At 52.7% G+C, this 15,932-nt stretch overlaps 1 protein-coding gene across 2 annotated transcripts; it reads right to left on the bottom strand.

The window, feature by feature from the left end:
• Positions 1 to 2,985: 2,985 nt before the first annotated feature.
• CPN1 (carboxypeptidase N subunit 1) lies at positions 2,986 to 14,820 on the bottom strand. Of its 2 annotated transcripts, none has more exons than XM_030951058.1 (9): positions 13,862 to 14,193; positions 10,864 to 11,060; positions 10,047 to 10,202; positions 9,410 to 9,592; positions 7,872 to 7,983; positions 7,055 to 7,194; positions 6,660 to 6,759; positions 5,094 to 5,212; positions 2,986 to 3,249 (listed from the first exon to the last, which is right to left on the bottom strand). In XM_030951058.1, the coding sequence occupies exons 1-9, from the start codon at positions 14,082 to 14,084 to the stop codon at positions 3,118 to 3,120; spliced, it is 1,362 nt and encodes a 453-aa protein (XP_030806918.1). In that variant the 5' UTR covers positions 14,085 to 14,193; the 3' UTR covers positions 2,986 to 3,117. The 2 variants fall into 2 exon arrangements, with proteins under 2 accessions (XP_030806918.1, XP_030806919.1); XM_030951059.1 differs by lacking the exon at positions 13,862 to 14,193 and adding an exon at positions 14,728 to 14,820 and having other exon boundaries at positions 2,987 to 3,249.
• Between the last annotated feature and the right edge of the window lie 1,112 nt (positions 14,821 to 15,932).

Here is a 15,932-nt window from a genome sequence, read left to right as displayed (position 1 = left end):
GCCTCCGCCCGCCCGCGGCCGCCCAGCCCCGCCCGGGCCGCGGCCGGCCCGGCCCCCAGCGCCCGCCCCGCCGCCCGGCCGCCTCCGCCCGGCCCGGCCCGGCGTGGTGCCGCTGGGAAGGCGGAGCTGCTCCGCGGGGCTGGCCCGCAGCCTGGGGAGCCCGGGGCCGCCGGTGACGTGGGGACTTCGTCCTGTGCAGCACCGCGCGGGCCCGGGCTGCGAGGCATTCCCCCGGGGCCCACGGGGCCAGCCCGCCGCGGGACCCGGTGCCCAGCCGGGTGCCCGCGCCGGGACATGGGGGCAGCCCTCGCCGGCCTGGACACGGCACTCGTGCGCCACGCACCGAGCCAGGCTGCCGGCAGAGCACCCGGGAGCCCGGCGCGGAGCACGGCAGGCAGCTGCCTGTGCAAACCCCCTTCTGCTTCCCCACAGGGCGCTGCCGCCTCGCACACGCTGCCGGGGCTCCCCTTCCCGCTGCTGCCTTGTGGGAATCTCGCTGCCTTCTCGGCTTTGGCTTTGGCAGCAGCTGACGAGTGGGTCTACACTGTCCATCTGGTGCAGTCTCAGCTTTGCCGCTAGCAGCCTCCTTGGCTGCTTAGATACATTGTAAGATCGTGCCAAAGCATTAAGATGGAGAAAAACAAATAGCTCCCCAGCAGAAATCCATGACGGAGAGGGCCAGTTTGTGCATCACAGAGGATCTGGCATACAAAGTATAGTAGGTCCCGCGCTGGATTTCCCGGCAGGCTAAAAAAAGCCTCCATGCCCCAAGGGATACCATCCCTCAGCAACACGTAAAGCCCGGAATCTCTAAATCCCCCTGAGCAGTTACCACTGTTTGGCACTTGTTTGTGCATTTAGCTACAGTTCTCCATAGCAACCACACAGATCTCAGCTTGACTTGCCACCAGCCAGGAGCGGGTGAGCAGAATGCGTCGCACGCCGGCTCTGAGTCGTGTTAGTACGTGCACAGGCTGGGTGCCGATTCCCGTCTGTTCTCCTGAGGTGGGGACCCACACTGCCTTGGCACGATGCCGTGGGCAGGGGACCTGAAGCTGCACAGGTGCTCTATTCCCTGCAGGTGTGGATGCTTGTAGACGGTTTCTTGGTGCTGAAGAATGGACACAGGGCTCTAGATGTCCTCTGACACAAAATTTCTGTTGTTCTTGCCTGCCAAACAAGGTTTGGAGTGTTTTTCATAATCTCAATTCCTCCTGCAGCCTGTCAGGTCACTGCCATGACCAACTCTCCTCTGCTACATCCCCATCCAAGCTGCTTAATTTTTCTTTGAGTTCACTTATTTGTATTTTCCCTTTTCTGCCTCCTCCATGCCAGATACAGAAATGAGAAAGCATTGCATGCAGAGTTCTATCTGCCCTCTTGGTTCTCCTCCAAAGAGCCTCACAGTTTTGCTTGTAAGAATTTTGGTTCACTTTCCTAGGCCTGGCTTCACTTTGTTTAAATATTTTCCAGTGTCTGCATACAGTTCTGGTCCTTTCACCTCAGAAAGGGTAATAGAGAATGGAAGAAGGTTTGGAGGCAGGCAGTAAGGATGCTCAGAGACATGGGAACAGACTGTAGTGAAAGTACAGTAATCACTGTAGTGACTGTACTATGAAAAACTATAGGCTGGGATTCTTCAGCTTGGTAGAAGGACATATGGTGGGGAAGAGGTCTACAAAATCATGAGTGGCCCAGAGAAGATGGGGAGGATTGACTGTTATCTGTGTTTGACACAAACCTGTCAACTGTTTTTGCCTTGACTGAAGCCTCAAAAGCCTAAGAAATCCCTATCTGGCAGATGTTACATCCAAAGGTTGTGCTCTTTTTAGCCCACTCTTCTTGCCGCACTGGGGGCAAAGCTCATGGCATGTCATTGAGGCGTGTCCTTCAAAATCCAGCCTCAGAAACATTTTGTGACCATGTTTTCACGTGGAGAGCTCAGCCACGGCCAAGTGGAGCTCTACCAAATTGCTCAACACAAAAATATTCAGAGCTAGGAGGAGAATGAACTGGACAAATCCCGGCCCAGAGAGAGAGACATCCCGAGGGTTGTATACTGCAGGAACCCTTTTGTAGGGAAAACACTTGTGACTGAGACTCTGATTTTTCTGCTGCACTGCCAACCTCACAGCAGCCTGAGAGGGTGACTGATGTGGCCTCTGGGGCTGGTTGTCCTGTTCTAGGGAGGGCGTCTCCCTACTCTGACTCTGCCCTGAAGACTGGAATTGAGACAGTCCCATGTTTTCTAGCCCAAGGCTGCTTTTACTGCTAGGGTTAGGGTTCCACCTAGGGTTAGGGTTCTGAAAACCACAAAGCCCAGAGCTCCAGGCACACCTCAGCTGCAAAAGGCATCCCAAGGGGAACACAAAACTGCCACAACATGGCTCCACCACAGCGTTCTCCTTTCGACCAGCTTTAGCCCAAGGCTGTATTTACTGCCTAGGGTTAGGGCTCTGAAAACCACAAAGCCCAGAATCCTAACCCTAGGCAGAACCCTAACCCTAGTCTGGCAGTAAAAGCAGCCTTGGGCTAAGGCTGGTTCCAAGGAAAAAGTTGTGGAGGAAGCCATGTTGTGGCAGTTTTGTCTTCCCCTTGGGATGCCTTTTGCAGCTGCAGTGGTCCTGGAGCTCTGGGCTTTGTGGTTTTCAGAATCCTAAGCCTAGGCAGAACTGTAACCCTAGGCCTAGCAGTAAAAGCAGCCTTTTCAAGTGTCCTTACCTGAGGGCGAAGCATGGTACTTGCACCCAGAGGACTATTGCTCATGTGCTCCTTTTCTGAGTGCAGCTTACACCAAGGATTGAATTCATCATCCTCGGCATACACTCGTGGCATTTCATGTGGGCTGTAGCAACAGTCCAGGAATAAAGGGAGCAGAGCTCTCTGAAATGGAGCAAGTGTAGGCGAACTCAGCACACACAGACACAATGTCCAGGGAACTGTAGCCCAGGCTCACTTTGTTCTGAATGACTTCACAATTTGCTCAGGGATTAAATACTTCCTTGTTTAATAATTTGGGCCAGTTTCATGCTGAACGGTTGGAAAGTTCACTGGCTGGAGTGATCAGCCAGGCCTCATGTAAACGGCTTCCCCAGCTCTCAGCCAAATGAGCTGTCCTCATCTTTGGGTCCCCCTGCGGGTGGCTCTTGGCACCACCTTCTTCTGAAGGGCTTTGTTGTTCATCCGTGTGCCTGAGGCTTTACGCTCTGCAGGCTTCCTCACCACTTCTTGTTTGAGTTGGAAATGCACCTGGAGAAAGAATAAAGATAACTGCATTTAACACAGTGTATGTGCTCTGCCGGTCGTGCCTCTACCTTCGAAGGGACTCTGGGGCCAACTCAAACAATAAGGGGTCTCGGCCATTGTTAAAGGAAATCAGTTCTTAAAGCAGCTGTAAATTTTTTTCCTCCTGTGGAAAATGTACTAACAGTGAACTATGTTTTTTATGCAGAGTTGCTCCTGGCTATGTGATGTCCTAGGATGGTTTGGAAGATGAGCTGTGAATGGCAAGGGACTGAGCTATGTCCTTTATTCTCCTTTTCTCACCAGAGAGTGGACACATGGCATTGCTTTGCATCTCTGTGAGTGTTTGATACAGAGGATGGTTAAAGACAGACAGTTCTTTTAAGCATCTTGTTAGCTTAATCAGTCTTTCAGTAACCAGTCCTCTCAGTTTACTCAGGCAAAAAAAAAATTTGGGAAAGAAACTTCCATCCACTACAGCCACATAAGCAGTACAAGAGGGGGAAGGGGACAGGGAGTGTGCAAAACACAGCATCATATACATGGGGAATAGGGAGGCCATACAGAGAGGTGAAACTGGAATGGGACTGCATGGGCTTCTTGGGGGAGGGATGGGTGAAGAGTGAGTATGGGAGGTGTTGCAGAAATGGGAACTGGAGGCTGGAAAAGGAGGGCTGCTGTGAGAGGAGATATGCAAGAATCAGACCATCAGGGAACAAATCAGTCTTCTACAGTAACACCGTAAAAAGAAAATCTGTTTTAAAAAGGAAACCCAAAGAGCTGGATGCTTAACCTAGCAAAACAAAGGATTGGGCTTGACAGCTCCCTATAAATATACTAGGGAATAAACACCAGGCAAGAAAATGAGCTATTTAAAGCATAACATTGGCATAAGAACAAATAGGCATAAACTGACCATAAATAAATTTAGTACGAAAATTAGAAGGTTTCTAATCCTGAGAAGAGGGCAGCTCTGGAAGAACTTCAGAGGCTGGGCAGGGTGGGATGAAGCGATGGAAGGTGGGAGAACAACCACAGTGTATTTACAGCAGAGCCTGACCAGTGCACATACAGTGAAGCAAAGGATGTGCCAGGACGCCGCAGATGGGGGTGGGGGGGTGTTGGGGCAGTCCTGCTGGTCTCTTGAGGAGCCTGCATCTGTGGTTCCACCATGTTCACAAGGCAGCAGCAGGGGCAGGGATCACCACCCACTGTTTTTATGACCAATTTCTGGTTGTCCAGCCAGCTCTCAGAAAAGCGCTGTAGGAGACACACCAGTGTCTCAAGAACACTTCATTTCCTGAAGGTGCTTGTCTGCTCTTTGTTTGCACTCAGTTTCCATTTGTCTCTGGTGCTCTCAGCAAAAAGAAAGGCAGACTTCAGCCTCTTGCTATGAGTTTGATAACATGTTTGGTCCCAGGCAGAATGCAGATGATAACAGAGTGCTGAAACCCACAAAGCTGGGGGAATAACTGAACCCAGGCTGTCTCCATATCATCTCATCCTGGAGAGTGAAGAGAATGGAGGGAGAGCTGAAGAGCAGCAGTCCCAGCCAGCCAGGAGATCTCCCATGGCCAAGAGGCAGAAGGACACAGAAGCTGGTAGGGGAGCCCAGTGCAGCTGCAAGGCCTCAGTAAGGAATTGGAAGGCACATGGCATTGTCTTCACTCTGTTCACTGCTGTGAGCTGTGTGGAGCCTTGTCTGCCAAAACAGATAATCTATAGCCACTGGAAATGCTCTACATCCTATCTCCTTTCTCTGCTGCTCACTAGACATCCCCCACCGCATTTCTTTCTGCCTGGGGTGAAGATATTTTGAGAAACCCTTGTGACTATGCAGCCTGACTCACCAATGAAGGTGCAGCTGGGCCCACTGTTGTTGTGACTGTCAGGGGCTGGTACCCCTCTGCAGAGGCTGTGACAGTGTAAGTGCCAGGCAGCAGCAGCCGGAAATAATCTCCCATATCACCTGGAACACAAGGTAGGAAAAGAAAGCATTCAGGGTGCTCAGCGAGCAAAGCATAAGACATACCAGTAATTCTTGCTGAGTTACTTCCTCTAGGATGTGTAGCCTTCAAAACCCGGATTTTTTTCCCAAATCTGCTAGCTATCTCAAGGCTGGATTCACACTGGTATACTGCAAGTGATGTCTCATTAGTGCCACGGAGAGGTCAGTCTGCAAGTAAAAGCCAAATGAAAGGGGACTGTACAGCAGCATTGGCTGTGGCTGTGTAGGGGGGCTGCAAAGCTGAGCACTCACCAGTCAGATGACACCAGACCTAAAGACAATCACAGCTCCAGTCTGACTCCTTATGCATAACACAATCTAATTCCCGCAATACACAATTCTGCCACGTTTAGGTTAGCAGGTTTTAGTTGCTCATTAGCTCAGCTGCTCCCTGATTCCCTGCATAAGAAAGCCTCAGAAGCACTTTGACAGACTGTGCTCTGGTGTGCTTAGGGACAGGGGATGATCAACAGTGAGGAAACACCACATTATGGATTACTTTGGAAATCTGAGTATAATCCCATCTATGTAACTGGATAGGTATTGCAAATTGCCTCAGAGTGGAGCTGGGAGTGCTGCTTCACCTGAATGTGGTAGAACCCTGGTACAGGTTTAGTTAGGCTGTGAAATATCCATCCTTGAGGTCAGTGAGAATTGGCTGGAGGGAGCAGTGGCTGATCAGAGCCAATTCTGAGGAAAATCTTGCTCCAAGCTGGACAGAAGAATTCAGAGGGCCCTTGACAGCCAGCTGTTCTGTGATTTCTTCCACAGTCCCCTTTCCTATGCAGGTTGGCATAATAAGTGCCAAATATTAGTGTTACTGACTCACAGACCTATAGCCAGGAGGAGCTTTAATGATTTCATAGTCTGACCTCTGAAGAGCTGTAATATCAGCTATTTTCTGCAGGCAGTCTGTAGTGTTTGGTCTGCTTGGAAGAGGGTGTTCATGGAAAGGAGGTTAAAACTGGCCAGCAAGGGAGAAACAACCACAACTTGGGTAACGTAAAGTGGCACTTAATTCTCACTCTAAACTTGTCTGGTGTGAACTTTCAGTCTTTCATCTTATTCTTTCTTTTTTCATCTTGTTCTTTGCTATCTTCTGTTTCAACTCTTTGCAGATACTTACAGGCTTGAGTAGATTATCCTCTCAATTGTCCCTCCCAGATAAAATAGGAGCTCAGTTTCTGAAGTCCTTTACAGTAAGGTTTGCATTCCAGTTCTCACCTCTGTCCTTCCTAGGCATTCCTAAGCCCACCCTGGTCAAGGATAAGGATAGGCTTATATTTCTCTAGTGATGTCATATTCCTCTAGTGTCTTTGGCAAGCAAACCATGATGGCCTCCCATAGTACAGCCTTGCCTGCTAGCTTCACTCACATATTCAGACACGTAAGCAGATCGACAACCCACCAGAGGTGATGTCATGGCTGATTCCCTGGACAGAAATCACTGCTCCTGCAATGCCATTGTTGTTCTCATCTGACACCATCCCTTTGATGCCCTGGTGAACCTGCAGGGAGGGAGACAGATGGATGGGTCAAGGCCCCTCCTTTGCTCAAGAGGGTATTGCTGAGAAGGGCAGAGCTTTGGGGACAACCCGACCTTTCCCTGTACCCTTGGTGATCCTGGTTGTCCCCACCACAGCCAGTCTAGGACACAAGAGCTTCCCCAAAGACCACCAACAAAAGCACCCCATGATCTCCATAACCAACCCTCTTCCACTCATGTTGCCTACTGGTCCCCTACCACCCAGGCCCGTGGGGATCTGCAGGAGAAGGGTGTAGGTCTCAGGACTGTCCCTTTACCTCTTCAATGAAAGCAACAAGAGCCTCCCGGTTGGCCATCCACTGCCTCTCTAGGTCCTCCTCAGGGGGAAACTTATTGCAGCTTAGCTCCAGGGTGATTTCAAAGCAGTTAGTGTAGAGGTAATTGAAGTCCTGCATGCCTGGAAGACAAGAATACCCTATGGTCAGGGCATGGCTCCCTTCATATTCCTGTGTCATCCTGGGCCATCTTTCTTTGACCAGAACTGTCTCATTCTCCTTCTCTGCACCCCAGGTGCAGCCTCCTTCCTCCCTGCATGACAGTGCAACTAGAGCCTTCTCCACCCATGCAGCCCCCTCCTTGTAGCTCCCAACTCTCTCTTCCAGCTGGATCATTCATTAACCTGCCTTCAGAAGCCCAGGGAGGTTTGGTATCACAGGGGGCCTATATATCTCTTCCAGTTCCTCTTCAATCTTTTGTCTAGTCTTATGTGTTGATTTTTCAGTTTCCTCATTGTCCCTTTTTAATGAGATTTTTCAGGAACTAGCAGCTGCCTTCCCTTTGGTCACAGTTTTGGGTTTTGACAGAATTACACCATAGGATTTTCAGATACACTAGCAGATTAATGTTTCCTTTTTCTAGAAGCACATAGGATGAAGGTCTCTGTAGACCTTGGCTTTTTCTGTGGCTCTTTCCCAAGCCATTTCCTGGTCTGAGATACAAAACACCAGAATGGTGTCTAGTAATGGGCATAATCCTATTGCCACAGTCCTTCCCCAACCCATCCTGTCCTGAGGTTTCTTGTCTATCCCTTCATGTCTTTTTGCTGTGGGGGGTGCTCACTGGCCCAGCCCTTACCTTTGCTGAGCGAGTACCAGGACGCCCCATTTGTGATGCCATCAGCAAAGTAGTCCCCGCAGTTCCAGCCCCGGTGCATCCAGCTGTGGGCATATGAGTAGGTCTTGGCCAGCTAGAGGGAGAGCAGCCAGTGGTCACTGCTCCAGCCCCACACAGCTGGAGAACCTGCCTGGCTCTGGACAAAACATGCTCCCTCCTTTGCTGAGGAGCATGGGAGGGAAGTCAGACAGGACAGAGTTCCTGCATTCTACTGCCACAAAATACAACACGAGGTGCCCAGGACCTCTACAAGACTACAAGGAAGAGCAGTAACCTGGCAAGCTGGAAGCTTGTTGATGGCAAAAGGGCTTCTGCCCTGCTCATACTGAAAAGAGAGAGAGCAGAAGGCACTGGACCTATGTGGGGACACTTGGCCCCACACAGCAAATGGCACTAATAGAGGAAAAAGATATATGAAGAAAAGCAACCAGTATGAGTCCTGGCAAATACCAGATACATATCGGTGGAATTTCTATTAGGAAAGAGTTCCGGCAAGTTCTGGTTCTAGCAACGACTTGTTTGTTGCCCTTATTAAGATTACTGTTTATTTTTAGACATGAAGGCAGGGCTAAAACTGGGCTGCTGCATCCAAAGGCAGTCCTTTGCATAAGACACAGTTTAAGAGAGACTGGCATTTGCATTTTCTAAGGGAAATTCTATACCCTTTATTATGGTTCAGATTCCAGTGCAATATCATTCTGTCAGCAGGCAAACAGTTACTTCTCTACATTTCTGAGTCCTGAGGCCATGTGGGTATCATTAGCCTACGCCCCAGACTGCAGCATCTTGACATCTGGGTCTGAGCACAGCCATGATCCCAGGAGGTCCTGACAAGCCCCTGCAGATTCTGCTTCCAGAAAAGGCTGGACTCCAGCTTGGACTTATTTTTCTCATTAACTGTTCTGAGGCAGACTTACTTTTTTCTTATGCTGGGTATTTCCTAATGGAAGCAGTGACTGAAGGCATTGTTTTCTGGGATAATGAAGAAAAACCACGAGCTTCAGCTAGCACTAACAGGATCAACAGCACAGACTGATTCATTCCCTGCTGTCTGCTTATGCTCCTGGAGCTCTTGCTGTTTGTTGTAGTTGTTCTTTGCCATCCATAAGCCCCTGCTGGGCACCCACCTCCTTTTTCCTGGTATCAGCAGGGTCCCAGTCACCTCTCTAGGAAAAAAACCCTACGCATTCTAAGATGGTGTGGCAAAGCTCAGTGCAGCTTCCAGCTTTGAAAGAGCAGGTTGTTATTGAGTATACCAGTGGTATTTGGGTTATGGGAAAACCAAGCATGGACAAGGAAGGGGCCCCTGAGAGTTAAGCATGGCCTATCCCTGTGGTGGGACTGTCCTGACCTGGCTCCTGAGCCAGTGGCTGGCAGAAATGCTGTAGTCTGCTAATGATTATTTCCAAGATGTTTCTTGGCTCAGCTCCTGCATGATGTAGTGACCAGAGCTCCCGTCCAGCCCTCGCTCTGTCCTTGCCCAGTGTGGCCGTGCTCACCTTCTGAAACAACTTATCGTCAGGGGTAGGCGTGTTGACCGTGCGCCGGTGGCTCCTGAACCGCTGATCCTGGGACTTGTCATAGGGGTAATTTGCCACCACTGCTCCACCATGCAGATTGGCCGAGAGAACAAAGTTGTAGCTGCTGATCCACTGGATCACAGCCAATGTCTCTGGCTCCACCTGTAAGGAGAAGAGAGAAGGAGACAGGGAGAAGAGACCTCTGAGCCAGCTGCTGCTCCATGCCAGGCTGTGGTGTGATTGACCATGTCAGACCCGGTCCTGCAATGTGTCTGCTGCAGCTCTTGCAGCTTCCTTTGTTCTCCACCAACTGCCTTGATACACAAAGCAGCTCCCCCAGCTAAACCCCAAAACCTGAGGCACAGGTGTTAGCCAGCATGTGCCACCTCCTCTGCCCTGTGCATTGCAGCTTGCTCCCCCAAGCTGGTTGTGATGTCAGCCTCTCCTGGCAAAAGGGGTGAGCTGTGATATGGGACCAGGACTGCATCATTTCTCTGCAGGCAGAAGGCTCAGAAAAGGAAACAAGCACTGTGCAAGCCAAAGAGCAGTGTATTTGCTTGCATGCTGAGACACTCTAAGAGGATGCTGTAGCACTCACGGTATCCCAGACTGGTACCTGGCTTTTCCAGTTGTCAGGCAGTGGGATGTGGTGATTTGGCCCGCTGATTTCCCTGCTGTAGTACATGAGGGTGTTGAGGTCAGGGAAGTTGCGGTTCAAGTCCACTCCATTGGCATTGTTCCTCCCTGTCAAGTACCCATTGCTGTCTGGGCCCTGTGGGGCAAAGGTACATCACAGGGGTGAGTCCAGATTGGGCATCACAGAAGCAGAGACTGGCCACTGTAAAAGCACTTCAATGCCTATGAGTTACAAGATGTGTTATTGCTGGTAGGGCAATAAAGAATATTGGTACTGACAGGGAAAATCAATAACAGTATCTTCATTTTTCAGGGTGACAGAGTAAGCCACAAGACAAACAAACAATTTATTTTAGCTGAAAGAGCCACAGATATCTCCCTGAAGTCTAGAAGCACAAAGAAATGGGTGATTTTTTTTCGGGAGGACTAAGGGGCTTATTTCCACCCCCCATCTCTCATGTCTCTGCCTGCTTATGACAGTGGCATTCAGCTGTCACTTTCCCAGTCTAGGGCAGGGGATTTGCAGTGACTCTTCTGTGACAAATAACTTCTAAGGAGAGTAAGACAGGTATAGGAAGTCTTCTCCATCATCTGCCAAGGTCACCTGTAAAAGGACACACAGCACGAGCCCTTGGTAAGGAGGTGACAAGCAGCGACAGCATTTGACGGGGACAAGCTTGGCAGGGCATGAAAAAAAAGGATTTTCCCTCCTCCTAGCTGCAGTGAAGGGGATCCCAAAGGGATCTGAAGGGCTTTCTGCCCCTACCCATTTCGAGGAGGTGATCACCGCCTGGTACCTGCTTGGCAGCCACTTCGTACCCGTCGGGGTTCATGGAGGGCATGATGTGGATGCGCGTGTCGTGGATGAGGCGTGTGATCCGCTCGTTGCCCCGGCGGTACTCCTCACACAGGAACTCCGAGAGCTGCAGCAGCAGCTCACGGCCCAGCACCTCGTTCCCGTGCATGTTCCCAACATACTTGAACTCTGGCTCCACTGGAGAGAGCAAGAGAGTGATGCCATCAGCCAGGGCTGGAACAGGGGGGAAGAGCAAATGCCTACCATGGGGAGCCCCAGGCAAGCCCAAGGGACACTCAATAAATGGTCTAAAATGACCCTTCCCCTTGGAAAATGCAAACCTCAGCGAGGGAGAGTGGCACAGTTCTCATATGGGCTCCACTTCATTTTGCACAGCACTCTGAGAGCAGCTCAGACTCGCCTCCTGGTTGCTTTGGGCCTTTGGAGCACACAGGAAGAGCATTTGCTGGTGGTTTGGTCTTGGGGTGGTGAAAGGCAGCACAAAAGGACCAGGGAGCACTGGCAGGATTGCCCCAGGCTGCCAGGGCCTCACAGCTCCGGGGTAGGTGGCAGTGGAGGGGACAGACTGTTTCTCCCACCTCTGCTCTTCTACATTTGCACTCAGTGCCCCTCACCAGCATGGTCCATTCCCAGCTCTGCATCTCTCCTTCCCCTTTACCTTCCTCCAAGATCAAGGTTAAAGCCCTCCTCACCCTCAAGGGAAAAGAGCCTGGAGAAACCCACAGCAGCTGAGCTGAATATGGATCAAACTGTCCCTCAGGCAGCTCCACTGTGACCAAAAAGGCCTCTTGCCATTGGCTTTTCTAAAATAAGGTCTCAAAATACAGACTTGGAGACCACAGGCAGACAGTGCCTGGAACAGGACTTGCTGCTTTGCTGAAGGAGAGGCAGGACATGTGAGGGACAGGTTGTGCTTTCCCAGAGGCCTTTTAAAGCAGTTACTTGTGGGAAAATAAAATGTCACATTGCAGGCTGGAGCCAGCATTGGTAGAACGAAAGACAACAGGGGAATTAAGTTAAAAAGGGAGCCTGACTGTCATATGAAAGACTCAGGAAAAACAAAGAGTGTTGTTAGAACTGCTGGCTTGCCAGATCTTGAGACTCCCATTGCACCATGAAGCTTTCTGGACACCAGCAGGGATCAGACTTGCAGTGGCAGTGTGCAGCCCTGCTGCCAGGTGTGATGTCTATCGGGATTCTGGGGTAAAAGGCATCACATCCCCAGATTGTGAGCTGCTGCTTGCTGCTTGCCCCTGTGTCTTTGCTGCATTAAAAAAAAAGGTCTAATTCAAGCTAAAGATTTTGCTTTTCCACGTTTTTTGATTGCTGTCTCTCAGCACAAGACACCAGAGGTGAGCCACATATTTTGATCTTGTTAGATTTCAGGGACATAAGAACTGATTTAGTTAGATAATGTAGTTATTAAAAACTCAGAAAAATCTTGGGCATATGTGCAGCCTGAAAATAAGGTTTCAGCAAGGATTCTCTGCTTTGTTTGAGTCTGCAGCAGGATTTGCCAGCCTTTTTCAGTATGCAAAACTGAAACTTTATGTATATGGGCACACAAACTCTAATTACTGCATGCAAGCCCATTGACTCTGAGCTTGCTTTTCAGAGTTACTTCTCATGTCCTTCAAGGAAATCCACAGTTTCCCAAATTCCTAACGCTACAAGCTGAAAGTGCCAGCCTGACAGCGGCCCATGCCACAAGCAGGGACACATGTTCCTGGTGCCTGCCTGGGGCAGGGGAGATCTGAGTCATCTCCTACAGCCTTTCCATCTGCTTGCATGTGGTTCTGCAAGTCTAAAATCCAGTGGTGCACCGCCAGTGCCCTTTGCTCACTCTGTGCTTTGAATCAGACCTTGATGCACTGTGGAGGTACCCCAGATGCCCTCAGTGCCACACAGATTTCCCAGTGCTGAACACACTGTCAGAGGGAGTCAAGCCTCCCATCCTACCTCCTGGCACCCCTGAAAATGATACTGTGGGCACAGGATGGGAGCAGTATGCCCCCAGAGCAGTGCTGCCAGACATGGGGTGCTGTGGGGTTTGTGGGGGCTGCTCCTCGGAGAGGGGCATAGGTTCTGCACACCCCTGCAGCCCTGCTGGCAGTTTTCCGTGTGACTAGGCTGCCTGCACTTATCAACCCCGGCGTTTAACCACATCAACCAGGACTTGAAAAGGCAAAAGATCCTGCAGAAAGCTCTGTCCTTACCTGCAGCTCAGGGGCACAAGGCAGGGATGCGAGGGAGCCCTGTGTGCAGCCCCCCAGCCTGGAGAGGCAGCTGCTCTCCTCAGGCCCCAGGGCACCTGGCTGCCAGCAAGGTCTGGCTCGGCAGCATCTCCAAGCTGCTCAGGCAGCAGCTCAAGGGGCCATGGCTGCCAAGGTTCCACAGGGCCACGTGGCAGCAGGTGGCGATCCCTGAGACCAGCCTGTCGCTGGGGCCGCACTGCCCACGGGCTGCGAGCGCTGTAGGAGCCCGGCACCCTGTCTGCCGGGGTCCCCGCTCGCCGTCCTCCTGGGTTTGCCGTCTGCAGGAGGAAGGGCCGAACACTTTGTGTCCTGTCACCACCCAGCAGCACAGGGCAGAGGGTGGATGCTGCTCTCCTCCCCTGGACAACACTGTTTTGGGAGGGAGAGCGTGGTAGGGCAGGCGGGGTGCTGGGATGGATTTGCCTGCGTTCTCGCATTAGCTTGAACTGAAAACTCAGAGCTCCGTCCAAAGTACGCGCCTGTGCCACGCTGCAGCTCGCGCGAGCACAGTGCACGGCACGGTGCATGTGTGCGGGCCGGCCGGGCGTCCCCCTGGGCCGGCTGCGGGGTCCCTGCCGGAGACCGCGTCGCCTGGCACCTGGGCACTGCCAGGAGCCCTGCCTGGAAAGGGAGATACCCCCACCCAGCGCCCCAGCAGTGCCGCGTGGCAGGGAGCGTGCCAAGGTCCTCTCGGGGCCGCTGTCTCCTTCCCCCCGTACTCACGGGGCTCGTGGATGCCCGGGTAGTCGCTGAACTCCAGCACGTAGAGGTGCCGGCCCTCGACGCTGCGGCCGATGCTGTAGATGCGGGTGACGTAGGGGCACTGGCTCTGCACGCGGAACAGGGCCTGAACCAGCTCCTCGTAGCGATGGTGGAGGAAGCTGAGGGCGGCCGCCCCCTCGAGCAGGAGCAGGGCTCCCACGAGGGGCCGCAGCCACCGCGCCATCCTCCCGCGGCGCCGGGCGCCCGGACCAGCTCCCAGCCTCGGCTCCCTCCCCGCCGGGAGCTTAAAGTGCAAACTCCAACCAGCTCTTTCCAGCAGCCGAGTGCCAGCCCCCTGCACCTGCGGGCGGGGGGCGGCGGGAGCGGGGCGCGCCGGGGCCCCGCGGCGCAGGAATGCCTCCCCCCGCCCGCCCGGCCGGCCCCCGGCGAGCCCGCTCTCCTGCGGCGGAGAAGTTTCCCCCGCTCCAGCTCACTTATTAACTGGACAGCAAACAGGGCCCCCGCAGCCACTGGCTGTCACCGCAGAAGAAGCGCAGGGCTGGAAAACTGGCTGCGGAGGGCGTCGGGGCTGCCAAGCGCTCGGGGAGCGGCGGGCGGGGGAAAGGAGAGGAGAGGGGGCCGGCGGGCGGGGGGCTCTGCCCGTCACCCTCTCGTGGGGCAGGAGCCCAGGGGGATGGGGATGGGGACAGCGCCGGGCGGCCTCGCTGCCCGCACGATCCCCGCAGCTCTGCCCGGCGCGGGCAACTCCCACCGCTCCTCCCCGCAGCCCGGTCCCGGCTCCGCGCCTCCTCTCCTGCCCCATCTCCCGGGGAAACTGAGGAGGCACCGCCGCGGGTCAGTCGGCCCCTCTGCCCGGCCCTGCTCACCCGGCGATGCCATTGCTCCCGGGATAAACAGAGGCAGGGACTGCATGGCCCTTGCCACAGCTGGCTGCCCGAACTGCCGAGCTGGGACGGTGCAGGGGGAGGGAAGAGCAGAGTGGGATGTGATGCAGGAGTTGTCTGCTGAGCAGGAACCATCACGGAGAGCTCCGCTCGAGCAGTCTGCTATCACCCCGCCCTGCTCTGGGAGGGGGCACGAGAAAGAGCTCTGACAGGCGTTGGGCAGGAGGACATTGCTTAACTGCATATAGACAATGAAAATGGCCTGCTGTCTGCTAACAAAGGATTACAAACTGTTTCTGGATATAGGGGAAGCTGGTTCCTCTCTATCCCTCTGCCATGCTTATCCCAGTGGGCAGCAGACACTTCATGGTCCCTGCTCTCTGCCCACTGCCAGAGGCAGCCTTGCTTTGCAGTCTTGCCCCACAAGGCTAAAACTCCAGCAGCCTAGTGGCTCTGACAGAGGTATTTACTAGGACAGCCCTGACACAAACAGCTGAAAAATTTACCATCACGGCTGGACGGGCCAAGAGAAAGGCTCCCTTTGGTAACATGAGCATGCTATTCTGCTATATCTGGGCCATGCTAGAGAGGAGTTCCTCTGGCCACTAGTAATGGGCTGCCCAGGATACTCAGTGCCATGCCAAACATTTGCTTTCCCTTCAGCCTTGAGGTGGATCTGTGCTGCATTGCTCTAATTTCTGTGTCAAGGCTTGCTTCTTTGCCAGTGCTTTCCTATCTGTTCTCCACATCTGCATGGGCTGCTGTCTTTCTACCTCAGTTTTCCAGAAAGAGCACTGGTAAAACCAAGGGTCCCTGTTTATAGCCTCTAGCTGCTGTTGATAGCCTCTGATGCAAACAGTACAGGCTGGTGGTCAAGGCACATGGATTGCCTGCTTGTGACTTTACCATATCCAGCATTCTTCTGCCCCAGCACCATCATAGTGGTCATTCTCTCCTTGATCCTCTGCCTTCTTGGTCTTCTGCCCCACCTGCACAGTTCCCTCTTAACCCCTGTTTTTGAAAAAATACCCTTTTGAAGACATGAACAGAAAAAGAAAAATATTACAGATACATAGAGATAGCAGTAACCATATTGATACTTTCTCCTAGGTAAGCCCCATCCTCCCCATCCCTGCTTGTCAGCCAGTCTGAGAGCAACGCACGTTCAGGAGCAGGAATGGCATTGC

Source organism: Camarhynchus parvulus, chromosome 6 (assembly GCF_901933205.1).
Source record: "Camarhynchus parvulus chromosome 6, STF_HiC, whole genome shotgun sequence".
In the NCBI taxonomy this organism is placed as follows: domain Eukaryota; kingdom Metazoa; phylum Chordata; class Aves; order Passeriformes; family Thraupidae; genus Camarhynchus; species Camarhynchus parvulus.
This window is presented reverse-complemented; position numbering and strand designations above follow the sequence as displayed.

What these genes read in the sequence shown, in the direction of transcription:
- CPN1 (XM_030951058.1), bottom strand. Translation starts at nt 14,084, where the DNA reads ATGGCGCGGTGGCTGCGGCCCCTCGTGGGAGCCCTGCTCCTGCTCGAG. An exon ending in ACGATAAGTTGTTTCAGAAG is followed by an intron (nt 7,984 to 9,409) that starts GTGAGCACGGCC and finishes CTCTCCCTCTAG; the next exon opens with CTGGCCAAGACCTACTCATA. An exon ending in GCCCAGCTGCACCTTCATTG is followed by an intron (nt 3,250 to 5,093) that starts GTGAGTCAGGCT and finishes TTCTTTCTCCAG; the next exon opens with GTGCATTTCCAACTCAAACA.